Source organism: Panthera tigris, chromosome A1 (genome assembly GCF_018350195.1).
Source record: "Panthera tigris isolate Pti1 chromosome A1, P.tigris_Pti1_mat1.1, whole genome shotgun sequence".
Classification (NCBI taxonomy): Eukaryota; Metazoa; Chordata; class Mammalia; order Carnivora; family Felidae; genus Panthera; species Panthera tigris.
In genome coordinates, this window is record NC_056660.1 from 168,507,654 (window position 1) to 168,525,790 (window position 18,137).

At 36.3% G+C, this 18,137-nt stretch overlaps 1 protein-coding gene across 1 annotated transcript in view; it reads right to left on the bottom strand.

Moving 5' to 3' along the window:
• Nucleotides 1–2,230: 2,230 nt before the first annotated feature.
• Nucleotides 2,231–18,137, bottom strand: part of PJA2 (praja ring finger ubiquitin ligase 2) — a 69,792-nt gene continuing 53,885 nt past the window's right edge. Inside the window, exons 8-10 of the mRNA XM_042990998.1 lie at nucleotides 7,934–8,048; nucleotides 7,430–7,551; nucleotides 2,231–5,569 (exon numbers count right to left, since the gene is read on the bottom strand). Coding sequence (XP_042846932.1) covers nucleotides 5,444–5,569; nucleotides 7,430–7,551; nucleotides 7,934–8,048 — 363 coding nt within the window. The 3' untranslated portion in view covers nucleotides 2,231–5,443. The remainder of the gene's footprint in view (nucleotides 5,570–7,429; nucleotides 7,552–7,933; nucleotides 8,049–18,137) is intronic.

Sequence of the window (18,137 nt, forward strand, 5' to 3'; positions counted from 1 at the left end):
ATCCAGGCATGAAGCCTTTTAGTAAAATTATTAAATTCTATTTAATAAAGTTCCCGTCAGAATCTTTCAACTTCTGAAAGGTGATTAAGACGCTTGTAAGATTTTCATCTGAAATGTTCATCAATCCTAAAAGGTAGTACCAAAAATCAAACAGTGATGGAAAGCAACCATATTTTCCATGACTTTGCGTATCAACAGAGAACATTTTTTTCAAACCTTTTCCCATGCACAAACAGTAGTACTGAACCTATAATTTAGATTCATTACTTTATAGAAAAAACAGAAGCAGAACAATTAAGTGACTTGTCAGGGTCATGTTACATCAAATATCACAATTTTTGAGAGGAAAAAATGGTAGGTTCTAAAAATTATAAAAATGAGCTTGACACTTATCAAATTCTAGGGCAGATAAATAAACAGACAGTCTGTGAGCAGTTGGAAAAGGAGGTACTGTGGTTTCACTAAGAATATGGCACTTCCTTGGGGCACCTGGGTGGCTCAGTCAGTTAAGACTTCAGCTCAGGTCATGATCTCGCAGTTACTGAGTTTGAGCCCTGCGTTGGGCTCTGTGCTGACCGCTCAGAGCCTGAAGCCTGCTTCAGATTCTATGTCTCCCGCTCTCCCTGACCCTCCCATACTTGCTCTCTCTCTCTCCCTCTCTTTCCCTCTTTCTCTCAAAAATAAACATTAAAGACATTAAAAAAAAAAAATAAGGCATTTCCAGCTAACTTCATTTCCTTTCTTGATTTAATGTATTAGTAAGTAGATTAGGCTCCTTCCATAGACAGTGCAATCAGATTGTCAGCCAATTTCTTATGGTGTCCTTTTAGGCAAGATGAAGAACCATGAACACCTAAGTGACTGGTAGGCACTTCAACAACTGTAAAGTACTGATTAATGGATCAAAGTCGCCTAGAGTACAGTCTAGTGGTTTTCTTAAGAGGGTCTGTATTTCATCTTGTTCTATTTAATATTTATGAACAACTTTGACAAAGCCACTAAATAACTAAAGGCATGCTTCATCAAAAACTGAAACTGACACAAGGCTAAGAATCAGAATTCATAAGGATTTTATGAGTTAAATTTAATAAGGATGAATGCAGTCCTTCAATTAGGTTAAGAAGAAATTGTGTGAGTAATTTTAGGATGGACTTGGCTTATTAGCAATGACTATAAAGTCAGCAAGACAATAGATATGCTTGCCTAATGATGATGGTGATGATAATAGGTAACATCAACATATTCCAATCATAACAGTCATGAGAATCACTTTGAAGCTGGCAATAACGCCTCTGGACCATACTCTCATCAGACCACAGAAGAACTGTGTTCAGTGCTGAGCAACATATTTTAAGAGAGCGATTGAAAGAGCCAATGCCAGGTTGGTCTGGAAGGGTATCATGTTAAGAACTGAGAAAAACGCGAAGCCTGAGGGAAAGTATGAAGAGGCGACCACACAAAAGAGACAGGACCTTTCTGTCTAGTGTCACATGTGTGCTGTTTTAGGAACATTTGGGTGACACTCTTCTAACAATGAAATCCATCCCTTGTAGGAGTGCTGAGTGGCTCTAACTCTGGAGGCAGTGGGTGAATGAAAATCATATGACACAATTATAAAATGATTTGGCACTAACAAAGAGATGTAGCATTCCTTTCTTGCTCTGAAACTGTATTTTTCTAGCACACGTTTATTCTATTAAGGGAGAATCATAATTCTAAACATTCTAAAGCTTCTAAAAAGAATGATTAGTAATGTGTGCATATCTATCAGCACTCAATTTACCTTTCTGAAATGGGTGAGGTCTGTGAATCCTCGGGAAGTCACGGGGAATGTTCCTAAACAGGTAGACTTGATAACAGTCCTATGCCTGATTTGGAGGAAACCACTGAGGAGAGGTGGACCTCTGTCCTGAAACTTTGAGGGTTTCTGCAGTCCTGAGTCAGTGTGGAAATCAGGCTCTGCTGAACCCACAGGATTGCTAAGATTACTAGGCAGGAGAAGGCAGACACTGCTCCTTCAGAGCCCGTCCAGAAGTCCACCAACTACTTCTGCACAGCTGGGCTCTCTGTTAGGGCCTTCTTAGGTCACAGTTCAAGGACTAAAAAATCATGTGCCCAGGAGCCTATTCCAGACTCTCTTAATAGCTGTGTTCTTTGCCATTAATGCTAAATCCTTCAGGGGTTAAATTATAGAAGTGATGTGACTGCACAATTAAATATTAGAAAGGACCACTGAGTACATCCTGTTTATTGTTTATGATTTACACGGAAAATGATGGACTGGGGTTGTTGAACAATAAACCAATCATTACATTTAGACTTGGGCTTTTGAAAAACTTGCATTCCATTTTAACAGTTCATATATATTTAACAGCTTATATATAAATCCAAATCACAAATAATCTTAAGAGTTAGTTAGCTCAGAGATAAACAATTAAGAAACACAACAGAAAACCACATGGATCTACCTTTAAATATCAGCATTCATATTACAAGGAAGAAGAAAATGTTAAAAAAAATTATTAGGTCAAGTCACTTAACAGAGAAATAAGAGAAACAATACTTTTATCAATATTTATACTTATTCCTAATTTACCTTCATATATTCCTTAACTTTTCCAAAAGGATCCAAACAGTGTTTCAGAGAGTCAAACTGTATTTTGGTATCTGAACTTTTCCGCCTCAGCCTGTATCAACTTGTTACAATGAAAATCCTAAAATCCCAATTTTCTTGAAGAAAATTTTTAAGCCAACTCTAATTCAACTTTTCTCCTTCATAGCAGCTGTTTACAGATAGTAGGGAGCCAAGAATGAAGGATAGGAACAGATGGAAAGCAAAAAGTACAACAGTTATCTTAAGTTCAGCTCTCAACACTGCTGGTTGAGTTTGGAACCAAAACCTCTTAACAACTGGCAGATAATAGCTAAATCTTAACAGGCAAAGAAGAAATATTTTCTTTGGGACAGCTGCTATCTAGGAGAAGAAAACTGACGTCCCTTAATACTGCCTAAATATAATGTGTGGCTTACTTACTACAGAGGAATCTGTAGCAATGTCAGTTTAACGAGTGTCACAACTGATCAATATTACTTAAAGGAAGGAAACAATAAAAGAGAAAACAAGAAAAAGAAAAGAAAAAAATTAAAAATCACACCAGCCACAAAGTTCCACAATATACACATGAGAATTAATTTTAATCTGATTTGACTCTTTGACACTAACTGATCATCAATGAAATATGGTATGGAAAGATCACAGAGTAGAAAACAAGCAAAGATTAGTTTATACAACAGTGACTATATACATCAGAAGGAAAACATGCTAGCTAATGCAACATTAAGGCCTGAATGTAAGCACTTCCAAAGTCACAGAAGCCCCAAAGAACCCCTAAATTACAAAGTCACCACATTACATGCATGCAATGTTCAGTTTTGTTTTACCCATAAAAGGATACACAGTATTTTGCTGTAAATACCAGACACACATTTACAATATATGCAAAAATTAGAATGCAAGTGTTATGTTCCTTATATTTAAGCCTCAAATGTGCCAACAGTGAAAATTCATTTAAGAATGGAGAAACGAGATGGAATATAAATACTCAGAGAAAATTACACAAATAAAATGTAATTTTGCATTTGGGAAGCCATAGAAATACTCCTTTTATGTGTCCAAACTAAATTATCAACGTACTACTCAGATGGATGTACACTCATGACGTGCTTTACAATTTTACTTGCTCAAATGTGGCATTCTAACACACATCATTCTCTGGTGCTGATAGCAAATCACATCTGTAAGTTAAATATTATGTCCTTGTTTGTACATTATTTGCCTACTGGGTGTGATCACCTAAATGGAAAACTGTGCAATCTTATTTTGCAGTTATATAATTATGGATGACCCCAAGTGTCAACTTTCCCATAAAAACAACTAAGGAAAGCTCATTTCCTCACTTTTATAGAAATATGTGAATACAACCCTTTCAGAGGGCAAATCTGGGGTCAGGATCTTCTTTTCTCTATTTTAGAGAAAGACAAATAAGAAAGGAACTGTGTTACATGTTCAGTCCTGCTCATAGTCACTAGGTGATCATATAAATCTACTTCCTTTTCACCCAGGGCTCATTGTGGCTTACTCTGAAACTACCTATTTTTATCATTTATTTCCAGGTGAATAATTTTATTAGAATAAATTAGTGTAAAGAAACAAATGCTAAAAATGTAGTATGAATAATCCTTGTTCAGGAATTCTCTAAAGGAATAAATTATAACACAGTAAGGTTTAGGTATATTGTAAAAAATGTGGCCAAATCTTTTCTGTACCCCATCAATTTTATCCTTTATACAAGTTGGTACAATTAACCTTCTAGTAAGGATCAGCTTTCCCCTCAGGATACAACAGAATGGATGTTGAAACACTTTATGCTTGTTTTCAGGCTTTCTGAAGTATTTCAGAACCAAGGTTATTTTAAACTATAATATTTATAAATTTATAAACAAATACATATACTTAAATGTATTTACACTTACACTTATTATAAATGTATTTATTTATAAGTTTATAAATTAAGAACCAATATTTATTAAACAAAGGTGCCATGTTCTCAAGTATAACTGTAACCAAGTAGAAAGGATTTCATAAGGCCATCTAATTCATCTCATCACACCAAGCACTAAGCACGCCAGATTGTTCATAAGCTTTACTAACCTTACTTCAAGCACCAACCACCGTAAAGCACTCACGCTTTACTAACCTTACTTTTAAGCACATCCGCCATTTAGGGAAAAAAAAGTTCATTTCACTACCTAACCATTCCAGGGGGATTACATTTAAGATTTAAACATTTTGTCATATTCTAGCTAAAACTCTGGCTTTTGTTTGGCATTCTAAAAAGTCCTAATTTTAAACAAGGATGAAAGAGCAGACACCTTCCTAAAAAACCACTCAGTATTATGAACCAAGAGGTTCTGATGTAGCAAAAGCAAAGGGACCAATGAAAAAGCATGTTTTAGAATTCTCTTTATTTCCAATGAAACCAAATTTTACTACTGTTGTGATCACAGTTTTCACATTTGATGCAAACAGGAGAGCTTAATTACAATCACTTAGTGGCAGTACTTCAGACAAAACCAATAATGTGTGCCACATACGTGATTATTTCTTCTGGAGAGGGTTAATTGGTAAGCTTGACTTTACAATTAATATCAACATATGCAACTAAAGAAAATGGATGCACTGCTTCAACATTCAGCTTGAAAATGTTTAGTACTTTATGCGAACCTAAATTTAGTTTAGAAAGGTTAATATTCTTCTTTCTAAACTATGGCATAGACTATATATAGCATTTTAAATTTATTTATATATAATTATTTGCACATCAGATTTAGAAGGAATTTGCAGATTTACTTTGATAGAATGATCTCATTCAAGTGTTGAGATTTAGGGGGCTTCCGCAGAACTGTCGTTTGAAGGTGGGGCATCCTGGTCAGGCTCGGAGGAAGCAGAGGCAGATGCTTCGATGACGGCAGGTGGGAAATGGCGGCGGCACACGGGGCATGTTCCGGACTGGAGGGGAAAGAAAACAAGTTCAGAGCCAAAGGAAAGGTCTTACCTGCCACACAGTATCTTCATCAAGTAAAAACAGTATCATTATCCTAAAAATAAACCAAATAACTTAAAAACAAAACTTCAAATCCACACAAACCAGAGAGGCAAAATTGTGATGCAATTTCCTCTTCATCCCAATCTGATTCTAATTTCTTTAAGGGTGAATAGTGTCTCCTAATCATGTTTGTATCTTTCAGGTCAGTCATATTTCATTCAGTATTAACCAAGAGTCTACTACCCTCCTTGCTCAGCACTGGTGCTATGGCAGAAAGTGAGCAAGAAGTCACAGGGCATGTCCTCACCTGAACTGAATTAACTTTATTATTTGATCCATGATGCCTACATTAGAGAAACCACGGACCTAACTAATCCACCTATTCATGACACCAAATCATCTCCTAGGGCTTCCCTTACATACACTGAAGCCTTACTTTAGTGCATGTCAAAACACATGGAGCTCAGACCTTCTTTATTAGCCATATAATTCCTTTTCAAAAAGATACGGAGAGTTAAGTGCCTTTTAAATGATAAAAGAAATCTAACTAGGAGGTTAGATAGGACAGGGAAAGCAGTCATACTAAGAGCACATTTTTGGACCAAAGATTATAGGGATATATCATCTGGTGATAGATTATCCCCTCACAAATCTGTTTTCTTCCCCCCAAAGAGATACCCTGATAAAAGTAGGCTGAAGAAATCATGCTGATGAAGGACAAAAATTTGTATCCTAGGGATCTTCTCCCCAGAGGAGAGGCTTCACACAGAAGCCTCTTGACAGAAAGAGACCAAGGAGATTATTACCTTGGGTTATAGCCAAGTCAATGACAATTCAAGGCTGTACAACATATATATATATATATATATATATATATATATATATATATATATATATAATGTTTACAATTCAAGAATTTAATTTAGCAAGCATTTATTGTTCACTTGCCATACAGACTGGGACCTAACAACAACATTTTATTTATTTATCTTTTTTATTATTGTTTAATGTTTGTTCAGTTTTGAGAGACAGAGCATGAGCAGGGGAGGGGCATAGAGAGGAGACACAGAATCTGAAAAAATAAAAAAGAGAGAAAGCAAAGAAAAGGAAGGGAGGAAGGAGGCGGAGGAAGGGGAAAAGGAAGGGAGTGGTTGTAGGGAAGAGAGGGAGCTATATCCTTAAGTAAATAAGCTGTGAAAGTGATTTGGCAATTTCTACCTTACTGTCTATAAATGTCCTTATGCAAAAATAGAGATCAGAGAGATCATTTAAGTAAAACTCTTTCTTTTTTTTTAAGTAATTCAAATATAGTTAAAGATTTTTGGGTAAATATTTAAGGACAGTATATAAAGTTGGAATAGGAGGTACCTGGTAGGTTATTATACCATATTTCTCATATACATTTTCAGAGACATTGATCTGTATTAGCAGAATATCTGTACATTATTACAGTACTTTGAGTAATGCCAAAGGCTTTTTGCTTGCAATACTTTGGAAAACACAGATTTCAGGGATATGATGGGAGATCTAATTAGCTTCAGCATTAAATAATTGCTTGACATATTTCATCATTCTTGGAAATGATGAAACATGTCAAGCAAGTATTATCGCCTATATTGTTTTTTAGACAGTGTTAGTAAAGTAAAATAGTTTCATGTTATCATTAAACTATAAATATTAAAAGGTAATAAATTTTTAACACTTAATTAAAAATAAATATAAATATGTAGCTGACTAAAATAGGCTTAAAAGATACTATCACCATTAACTTTCGGGAGGAACTATTAAAATATTTTTTAAAAAAGTAAAAAAAAAAACCTCACCTTCTGTAGCCAAATTGAGACACAAGGTTTGTGAAAGAAATGGTGGCAGGGTAGCTCTGTTGCTATATCATCCTTAATATACTCACTGCAACAGATTGGACAGCACTGCTCCTGACCAATTGCTGAAAACAACAAACGATCTGATCAATCCCACAGAGTTCAATTTTAATAAAACTGAAAACCAACATATTAACTCACAGGTGATACCAATGACAGACAAAAGAACCAGACTTTGATTAACTGGCTAACATGTTTCTGCAATACATGACAATTTGGAATTTAATAAATACTGGTTTTGTAGAAAAGCTGACTGGGGAACATTTATTCTAGCCCATCACTTAATAAATTAAAAATACTCTTCTACTAGATGAAAGTTTGTCAGAATCTGGTTTCACAAAAAACTAATGAGTTTCTAAAGGTCAGTATTTTATCTTTCAGGTGCATTGATAATATACTTACACATGTAATGTGTCATATGACATTAGAGACCAACTTTGCCCTTACCAGTATGGTCTTCAAGAACAAGGGTCTCTGGAAGGCCATCAATGCTTTCCTTACTGGCTGGTGGATTAGCCACCTCAACATCCACTGCAAGAGACTCTAAATGTGCCAGTGCAGTCTGAAAAATAAAAGTCACAGTTCCTTGTTAGAACACACTTAATTGTTATTATTTTTAAATTTCTCCCCCCACCTTTTTAAACTTACATTTTAGTTATCATACAGTGCAATATGGGTTTCAGGAGTAGAATTCAGTGATTCACTACTTACATACAATACCCAATGCTTGTCATAATGAGTGCCCTTCTTGGTTCCCAAGACCCATCTAACCCATCCCCCACCAACCTCCCTCCATTAACCCATAGTTTGTTCTCTATCATTAAGAGACTCTTGGGGCACCAGGGTGGCTTAGTCAGTTAAGTGGCCGACTTCAGCTCAGGTCATGATCTCGTGGTCCGTGAGCTCGAGCCCCATGTCGGACTCTGTGCTGACCGCTCAGAGCCTGGAGCCTGTTTCAGATTCTGTGTCTCCCTCTCTCTCTGATCCTCCCCCGTTCATGCTCTGTCTCTCTCTGTCTCAAAAATAAATAAACGTTAAAAAAAAAAAAAAGTCTCTTTTGGTTTGTTTCCCTCTCTTCTCTTTCCCTTCGCCCTTCCCATATGTTCATTTGATTTGCTCCATCAAATAGCAACTAGCTCCATCCACGTTGTTGCAAATGGCAAGTGTTCATTCTTTTCATGGCTGAGTAATATTCTACTGTAGGTATGTTTACATATATGTATAACATATAAGTATACACATATATATAAGCATACATACATACATACACATACACCACATCTTCTTTATCCATGTATTAGTCGATGGACATTTGGACTCTCTCCATAATTTGGTTATTGTTGGTAATGCTGCTATAAACATTGGGGTGCATGTACCCCTTCAAATCTGTATTTTTGTACCCTTTGGGTAAATACCTAATGGTATTTGCAATTGCTGCATCATAGGGTAAGATCTATTTTTAGTTTCTTGAGGAACCTCCATGCTGTTCTCCAGAGTGGCTGCACCGGTTTCCAATCCTACCAACAGTGCAAAAGGGTTCCCTTTTTTCCACATCCTCACCAACACCTGCTGTTTCTTGTGTTGTTAATTTTAACCATTCTGACAGGTGTGAGGTGGTATCTCATCATGGTTTTGATGTGTATTTCCCTGATGATGAGTGATGTTGACCATTTTTTCATATCTGTTAAGCCATCTGGATGTCTTCTTTGGAAAAATGTTTATTCATGTCTTCTCATTTCTTCAAGGATTGTCTTTTTGGGTGTTGAGTTTGAGATGTTCTTTATAGATCTGGATACTAACCCTTTATCACATATTGTTTGCAAATATCTGCTCCCATTCCATAGGCTGCCTTTTATTTGTGCTGTTTCCTCCACAGCACAGAAGCTTTTTATCTTGAAAAAGTCCCAACAGTTCATGTTTGCTTGTTTCCCTTGCCTTTGGCAACATGTCTAGAAAGAAGCTATTCTGACCAAGGTCAAAGAGGTGCTGCCTGTTTTCTCCTCTAGGATTTTGATGGTTTCCTGTCTCACATTTAGGTCTTTCATCCATTTTGAATTTATTTTTGTGTATGGTGTAAGAAAGTCGTCCAGTTTCGTTCTTCTGTACGTCGCCATCCAGTTTAGAAAACACTTTAAAACAGTAATAGAAAACTATTTTTTAAGGTGTTATCCAACATTATATGTACCACAATTCTCTTCCTGTTAATTTCTACTGCTTCAGTCCCCTGCCCTTTAGCCTCCTTCTAAAAGGAACCACCATAAAACCAAAACATCAAAAAACAGCAAGAAAAGCACCCTACTTTTCACAAGAATGGCAAAAATCTATCTTGTCTCAATAATATCTACTTGCCCATCATATTTATATTTTCAGAAGAGTGGTTACCTCTTTCAATTTATCAGTTCCTGTGTGGAATCAGTAACATGAAAGAAAGTAAACATTTTAGACAAGTTCAACATATGAAAGACAAAATATGATTAGGATTACCAGATTAATATTCAAGGTATAGAAGCAAATAATGTATTCCTGAATGGTTATATCTACTACTGGCATAGAACCAGCACACACACACATGACTAGCTCACTAATATTACTAGGTTACCCGGGATGTAAACCTTATTTAGGGGTTCTGTGTCTACATAAAGTTACTATTCTAAAGAGGATGAAAGGAACAACAGATCATATGACCACCTAGTATAATCCTTTTGTGCCTTGATTAGCCCTTCTGGCTACAATAAGATTAGAACTACAGGTGGGACTTGTAGAAACCCAAGTATCCATCAATAGATGAATGGATAAACAAAATATGGTTGGAAAAGGTACATACAGAGTCAAATTCAGAATATTCAGTGATTACTCTAAATGTAAATGGACTAAATTCTCTAGGGAAAAGGCACAGAGTGGTGATTGGATTAAAAAAGCAAGACCCAATTAACTATATGCTGCCTACAGAGACTCACTTCAGCTTTAAGGACACAGAGGCTCAAAGTAACGGGATGTAAAAAGATATTCCATAAAAATGGAAACCAAAGAGAGCAGGGGTAACTATACTCCTATCACAAAAAATAGACTTCAAGCCAAAAAAGGTAACAAGTGACAAAAAAGGTTATTATTTAATGGTAAAGGGTGAATTCATCAAGAGGATATAGTAATCACCAACAAATATGCACCCAACATTAGAGCACCTAAGTATATTAAGCAAATAAGTGTAGATCTGAAGTGAGATTACACAACAGTAAATAACAGTGGGGGACTTTAATACCTCACTTTAAACAATGGACTATCCAGATAGAAAATCAAAAACAAAATATTAGACTTGAGCTACACTTGAGATACAATGGCTCTAACAGACATACAGAACATTCCATAAAACACAAACAGACTATACATTCTTCTCAAGTGCACACAACATTCTCTAGGATAGATCACAGTACAGGTTACAAAACAAGTCTTAGCAAATTTAAGACTGAAATCATACCAACTATCTTTCTGACAAAAATGGCAAGAAACAAAAACATCAACAGGAAGAATATTAGAAAATTTACAAGTACGTAAAAACTAAACAGCACACTCATGAACAAACTTACGGGTCAAAGAAGAAATCAAAAGATATCTTGAAACAAATGCAAATGGAAACAACAACATGTCAAAATTTATGGGATGAAGCAAAAGCAGTTCTAAGATGGAAGTCTATAGCAGAAAATGCCTACATTAAGAAAAAAGATCTCGAATAAACAACCCAATTTATACCTCAAAGAAACAGAAAAAGAAAAAAAAAAACTAAGTAAAAAGTTGGCAGAAAGAAAGAAATAATGAAGGTCAGAGCAGAAATAAATGAAGTAGAAATGGGAAAATAAAAAAATAAACAAAAAGCTGTTTTTTTGAAAAAATAAACCAAAATGATGAACCTTTAGCTAGACTAAGAAAAAAAGAGACTCAAATATAATCAGAAATGAAAGAGAGGTTACAACTGATACTATAAAAATACAAAGGATCAGAGGAGACTACCATAAACAATTATACATCAACAAATTGGATAAACTACAAGAAACGGGTAAACTTCCAGAAACATATATTTACAGCATACTGACATGAAGAAAAGAAAATCTGAACAGACTAACATAAGAATATTGAATCAGCAATATAAAATTTCCCAACAAAGAAAACCCCAGGATCAGATGGTTTCCCTGGAAAATCCTACCAAACATTTAAAGAATTAAAGCCAATCCTTCTCAAACTCTTTCAAAAAACTGAGAAAGAGGCAATACTTTCAAACTCATTTTATGAGGCCAGCATTACCCTGATGCCAATGCCAGATTAGGACATGAAAAAGAAAATTAGAGCCCAATAACCCTGATGAACACACAGATGGAAAAAATCCTCAATAAAGTACTAGCAAGATAAACTCAACAGCACATGAAAAGGATCATACATCATGATTAAATGGGATTTATCTCTGGATGCAAGAAAGGTGGTAACACACAAAAATCAATAAGTGTGATATACCACATTTAGAGAATGAAAGATAAAAATCGTATGATCATCTCAATAGATGCAGAAAAAGCATTTGACAAAACATATCATCCTTTCATGATAAAAGCTCTCAACAAATAGGTACAGAAGGAACATACCTTAACATAAAATTAAGACATCCATATTTGACAAGCCACAGCTAATACTATAACCAACAGTGAGAGGCTGAAAGCTTTTCCTTTAAGATCAAGAACAAGACCAGGGTGCTCATTCTCACCACTCCTATTCAACATAGTATTGAAAGTCCTAGCCAGAGTATTCAGGAAAGAAAAATAAAAGGCATCCAAATGGGAAAAGTGGAAGTAAAATTGTCTTTATTTGCGATGTGATTTTTTTATATAGAAAATCCTAAAGACTCCACCAAAAAACTGTTAGGAATAATCAACAAATTCATGGAAGCTATATAGTACAAAATCAATATACAGAAATCACTTGTGTTTCACACTAATAATGAAATATTTGAAAAAGAATGAAGAAAACAATCCCATTTGCAATAGCATCAAAAGCAACAAAATACTCAGGAATAAACTTAACCAAGAAGGTGAAAGATTGTGTATACTGAAAAATGAAAGATAAAAGAGACTGAAGATATAATAGAAAGATATTCCATGTTAAGGAATTGGAAGAACTAATATTAAAATGTCCATACTACCCAAAGCAATCCACAGATTTAATGCAATTCCTATCAAAATTCCAATGGCATTCTTCGCAGAAATAGAAAAAAAAATCCTAAAATTTGTATGGAACCACTAAAAACCCTGAATGGCCAAAGCAAAGAACAATGCTGGAAGCAATACAATTTATTTCAAACTATACTACACAACTATAGTAATCAAAACAGTATGGTACTGGCATAAAGACAGACATACATACAAATGGAAAAGAATCAAGAATCCAGAAATAAATCCCAGCATATATGGACAATTAATATTTGACAAGGGAGCCAGGAATATTTACTGCAGAAAGGATAAGGTCTCTAATAAATAATATTGGAAAACCCACATAATCACATGCAGGATAACTGCATGCATGAAACTGGACCTCTAACTTAATACCATTCACAAAAATTAACTCCAAATGGATTACCAACTAAAACTAAGACCTGAAACCATAAAATTTCTTTGACACTGGTCCTTGATACTGATCATGGCAATTAATTTTGGGGTATGATAATAAAGACACAGCAACAAAAGCAAAAATAACTAAGCAGACTACATTAAACTAAAAAGCTTCTGCGTATCAAAAGAAACCATTAACAAAAGGAGAGCCCACCTACAGAGTGGAAGAAAATATTTGCAAATCATGTATGTGGTAAGGCACTGATATCCAAAACATGAAAACTCATACAACTCAAAAGTAAATAAACAGATAGACAGACAGATATAAAAATGGGCAGAGGGACTAAATAGACATTTTCCCAAAGAAGACATTAAAAGAGTAAGTACATGAAAAGATGTTCAACATCACGAATCATCAGAGGAATGCAAATCAAAATCACAATGAGATATCACTTCACAACTGTTGGAATGGCTATTACCAAAACAATAAGAAATAAGAAGTGTTGGAGAAAATACGGAGATAAGTGAACCCTTGTGCACGGTTGGTGGGAATGTAAGTTGGTACACCACTGTGGAAAACAGTATAAAAGTTCCTCCAAAAATTGAAATAACTGTCCTATGATCCAACAATCTCACTTGTGGGTATATATCTAAAGGAAATGAAATCAGGATCTTGAAGAGATCTGCACTCACATGTTCAATGCAGCATTATTCACAATAGCCAAGGTATGGAAACAACTTACGTATATATTGACAGATGAATGGATAAAGGAGATACACACACACACACACACACACACACACACACACACACACGAATATTATTTCAGCCATAAGAAAGAAAAAAATCCTGCTAAGTGAAAACAGAACCTAAGTACTATATCATATAATTTATATGTGGAATCTAAAAAACCTGAACTCAGAAACAAGAGTAGAATGGTGATTGTCAGAGGGTGAGGAGTAGGAAGCAGGAAGATGTGGTTAAAGGGTACAAACTTCCAGTTATAAGATGAATAAATCCTGGGGATCTAATGTATAGCACGGTGATTATAATTAATAATACTGTGGTATATAGCTGAAAGTTGCTGGGAGTAAAAATCTTAAACGTTCTTCCCACAAGCAAGAAACAGAAATTATATGAGGTGTCACTAGACCTACAGTGATAATCATTTTGTTCTATATAAGTGCATCAAATCAACATGCTGTACATCTGAAACTTACACAATGTTATATGTCACTTATACTTCAATAAAACTGAAAAAAATGTGGTATATACATAAAACAAAATATTACTCAGTCTTTAAAAGAAAGGAAATTCTGGCATATGCTACAATATGGATGAAACTTGAAAGCGTATGCTAAGTGAAATGAACCAGTCACAGAAGGATAAATACTGTATGATTCCACTTATATGAGGTCCCTAAAGGAGTAAACTCAGAGAGATGGAAAGCGGAATGGTAGTTGCCATGAGCTAGGGAGAGGAGGAACAGACAGTTATTGTTTATAATGTACTTGATGCGAATTAACTGTATTATGGTTACAAGGGGTAAATTTTACACTGTGTGTTACCACAATAAAAAGCAAACTGGGCCTCCCTTATAGGAGGAAGATTCTGCCTGACAGTTAACCCTGTGTTGTCTTGGATGGCAAATGTTAACCTTTTGTATACTCTTTAGGATTTAGCCCAGATAATCTCACAATGAATTATGTCTTTCCAAAAAAGGATTTGAGATGACTTACAACAGAGGGTAGGGCCGAGACAAAAGCAAAAAAAAGAGAACGCAAAAAAGGTTCATCGTAAGAGTTAGTAAATACAGTTAATAATACTGAATGCCAATTTGACTCTGGGTTTGCAGAGAGAGCGAAGAAAAAGTGTGCCAGAAATTCAATTAACTCTTAGCTCCAAGTTCACCTTTCATTTCTGTTCTGTGAAATAGATCTGGGCCTTCTGAACACTTTTCCCTTGTCAGCTGGCATGACCTTAGGCTTTGTCAGTAGAGAGCTCTGGACAGACATCCCAGAAGAACTTTGCTGCTTCTTCTAGTGGGCTTCCTGGGCAGGCCCCTGTAGTGTGTAAGGGTTCGCTATTGTGGGCTTCTGCATCACAGATGGCTTCTCCAGCACCAAGGTCCTCCCGTGCGAGCAGCTTCTCCAGTGCCTGGCTCCAGAAGTACATGCAGTTTCCCCAGTGCCTGACAGCTGCAGTGTAAGGTAGCCAGCAGCTTCCCCTGGCACCCATCTTAGGTGGCTTTGCAGGAGTGTGCTTCCAGTTAGTCACCTCCCTGTGAACAGTTTCTCCAGCACTCCAGTGGGCAGATTTTGCCAAGTTCCATATGGTAGATTTCCAGCAAGTTCTGCCAGCACAGTAGTACAAACATTTCTCTAAGCGCCATGGCTGTGTCCTTCCCAACACAGTCTGGATCTCAGCCCTGGTAGCGGGGGTTGCACTCTATCTCAGCCCTAAGGGTTATTCCTTAGATCTGCTATTCCTGCTCCTGGCCAACAGGAATGGAATGTTATCGATACAAACCCTGATTACAAATAATCTTATTAATCACAATCAAACTACCACTGTGATCCACTGCAATGAAGTGCCAACTTATACATGTGTCTTGGGAGCCCAGGTGGTTACTGCACTTGACCTTATGGCAATAATGATGACTGTAAAAACTAACGTGGGATGGAACCTTTTTGAGTGCACTTGCTAGCATACAAAGAGAAAAGGACAAACTCAGGCCGGTTAACTCAGAGCAAGGTACTGTATAAGAACCAGAAAGTATCCCTGACAGCCCTAAAACAAACATATTATTTCTGAAAATCAAAAACAAAATTTAATTGTGTGAACTGTTGAATTAAAATCAGAGTTTAATTATGTCTTGTGAAGTTTCTTGAAAGTTGAATCATTGACTGGTGAAATCAGGATTCTGAAACTTAGAAATGGGAATATCTGATTGGACTCAGACGAAACAGTGGACTATGCTGAATCTCTAAGCCACTCTGAGCCTCCTTTTACCAGAAGTAGTGTATTCTCCACAGACCAACCTTCCTCCACTTAAAAATCCCGTGATCATCTCACTTGGAGTGTACATGTCTTATTACTTGTATACCCACAGTAAAGTTATCAGGTAAGGACATCTCCCAAAAAGGCATGATGACCGAGTACACATACTCTTCAAAAATGTAGATTTGGGTCACTCCACCAAGTAAAGAATCCTAAGCAGCTGAGATTCTTGCTGAAGGTACAGAAAATATGGAATGGGTGATGGATGAAGGAAACCACAGCTATCAGTTATAGCCCGTGACCAAATATAAAAACAAGGACGAGTAGGCTTTGCATATTTTCTGTTTGTTATGTGTTTATTTGTATCTGCTAACCATTGTCTTTTTCTCTCTCCTTCCCATTTTTATTTCATATGGCAGTTAATTTTACAATTTAATCTTATATAAGAGAATATTCATTGTGACTGAATGAATTTGTGGAGTGATTAATACTTAGTGATGGACATAATGACTCTTGGGAGTCCGTTCACATTTGTTCATTCTGGAGAAAGGGTGAAAACTTCATTTTAAGACTAGCTGTGGGGTGCCTGGGTGGCTCAGTTGGTTAAGCACCCGACTCTTGATTTAGGCTTGGGTCTCAGTTCATGGGATCGAGCCCCGCATCAGGCTTTGTGCTAAGTGTAGAGCCTGCTTGGGATTCTCTTTTTCTCTCTCTCTCTCTCTCTCAAAATAGATAAACTTTAAAGAAAAAAATAACAAAAACTAGCTATATCTTGTTAGGTGGAAATAAAGTTGCATTGCTGTTGAATAGAGTTCAGATGCGTGTAGAAAGGTGTATATGGGATCCAAGTAATCAAAGGGATGGACTGTTCTCCAGTTATTGATTACTGCTCCTCAAATCCAAATTAGCTATTTTTGTCAGCTCTGTGAAAAAGGATTTGGGCTATTTAAGTATTTTCCTCTGACACTTGTCACAATGTTAATTAAGCTTTGTTCACAGAGGATGCTGAAAAGACACTGCAGGAGGAAAAGGGCTTTACTTCTAATCCCAGTGAGCCTGTTTCACCCAGGCTTCCATGGCATGCATGGTTTTCTCCAGCAGCAGACTTTCCGACGCCCACAGCTTCTCCAGCATCTTGCTCTTGTAGTGCATGCGGCCAGCAGCTTCCCCCAGCACCCACCTTGGACAGTTCTGGAGCAGAGTGCTTCCAGTGAGACATCTCCCTATAAACAGCTTTCCTCAGCAGCACCCTACAGGGCTGATTTCCAGCAAGTTCTGCCAGTGTAGCACTACAGTGACTTTGTTGCCATTCAGTGAGCCACAGTTGTGCCATCTCCATCAAAGTTTGAATCCGAGCCTTGGAGGCGGAGACTCTTTCTTAGGTGATCTTAGCCTAACGTGTGGGAGCCATTCCTTACATGTGCATTTTCTGTATTCTTTAGAAATATCTTTAACCCTTACTAAGCAAATCTTTGTTACTTTAATCCCCTATTATAGTTTATAGTTCTTTATATTAAAATTTCCCCTCAGGAAATAGAAAATAGAAGGTAATAGCCTATTATTTGTCCCTCCTTTCTCATGTAACTATAACCATAAATCTCCTCCAATTCCTTGTGTACTTCTCAAGACAGACTGCAAGAACTCCTCTGTGCTACTCCACACATAAAAAAAGAAGGGATATTATTTACAGTAAGTTCCATTTGGGGATGCTACTTATGCTTCGACACATGTTTGTTGCAATAGGTTCATTATTCGTTTCTGATGATGATTTGCATGTCTGCAGTGCTAATAAATACCTGGAATTTATATGTGTAAAAATAATTTATTGCCTTGATACTGACAAATACTTAAGGTGATCTGGAGTCACGTACAAGCAACAAGAGTTAAGACAGACCATTCTGAAACCACTGCTATGAAATCTGTAAAAATATAAAAATCTATCTACACTTTAGGCAGTATAGTGTATTTTCAAAAGTCACTCCAAGTGTCAGAAAGACAATTAAATAGGCTAAAGAGCACAACTGGAATATATTTAGATTTAAAGTAGCATAATCCTTTGTCA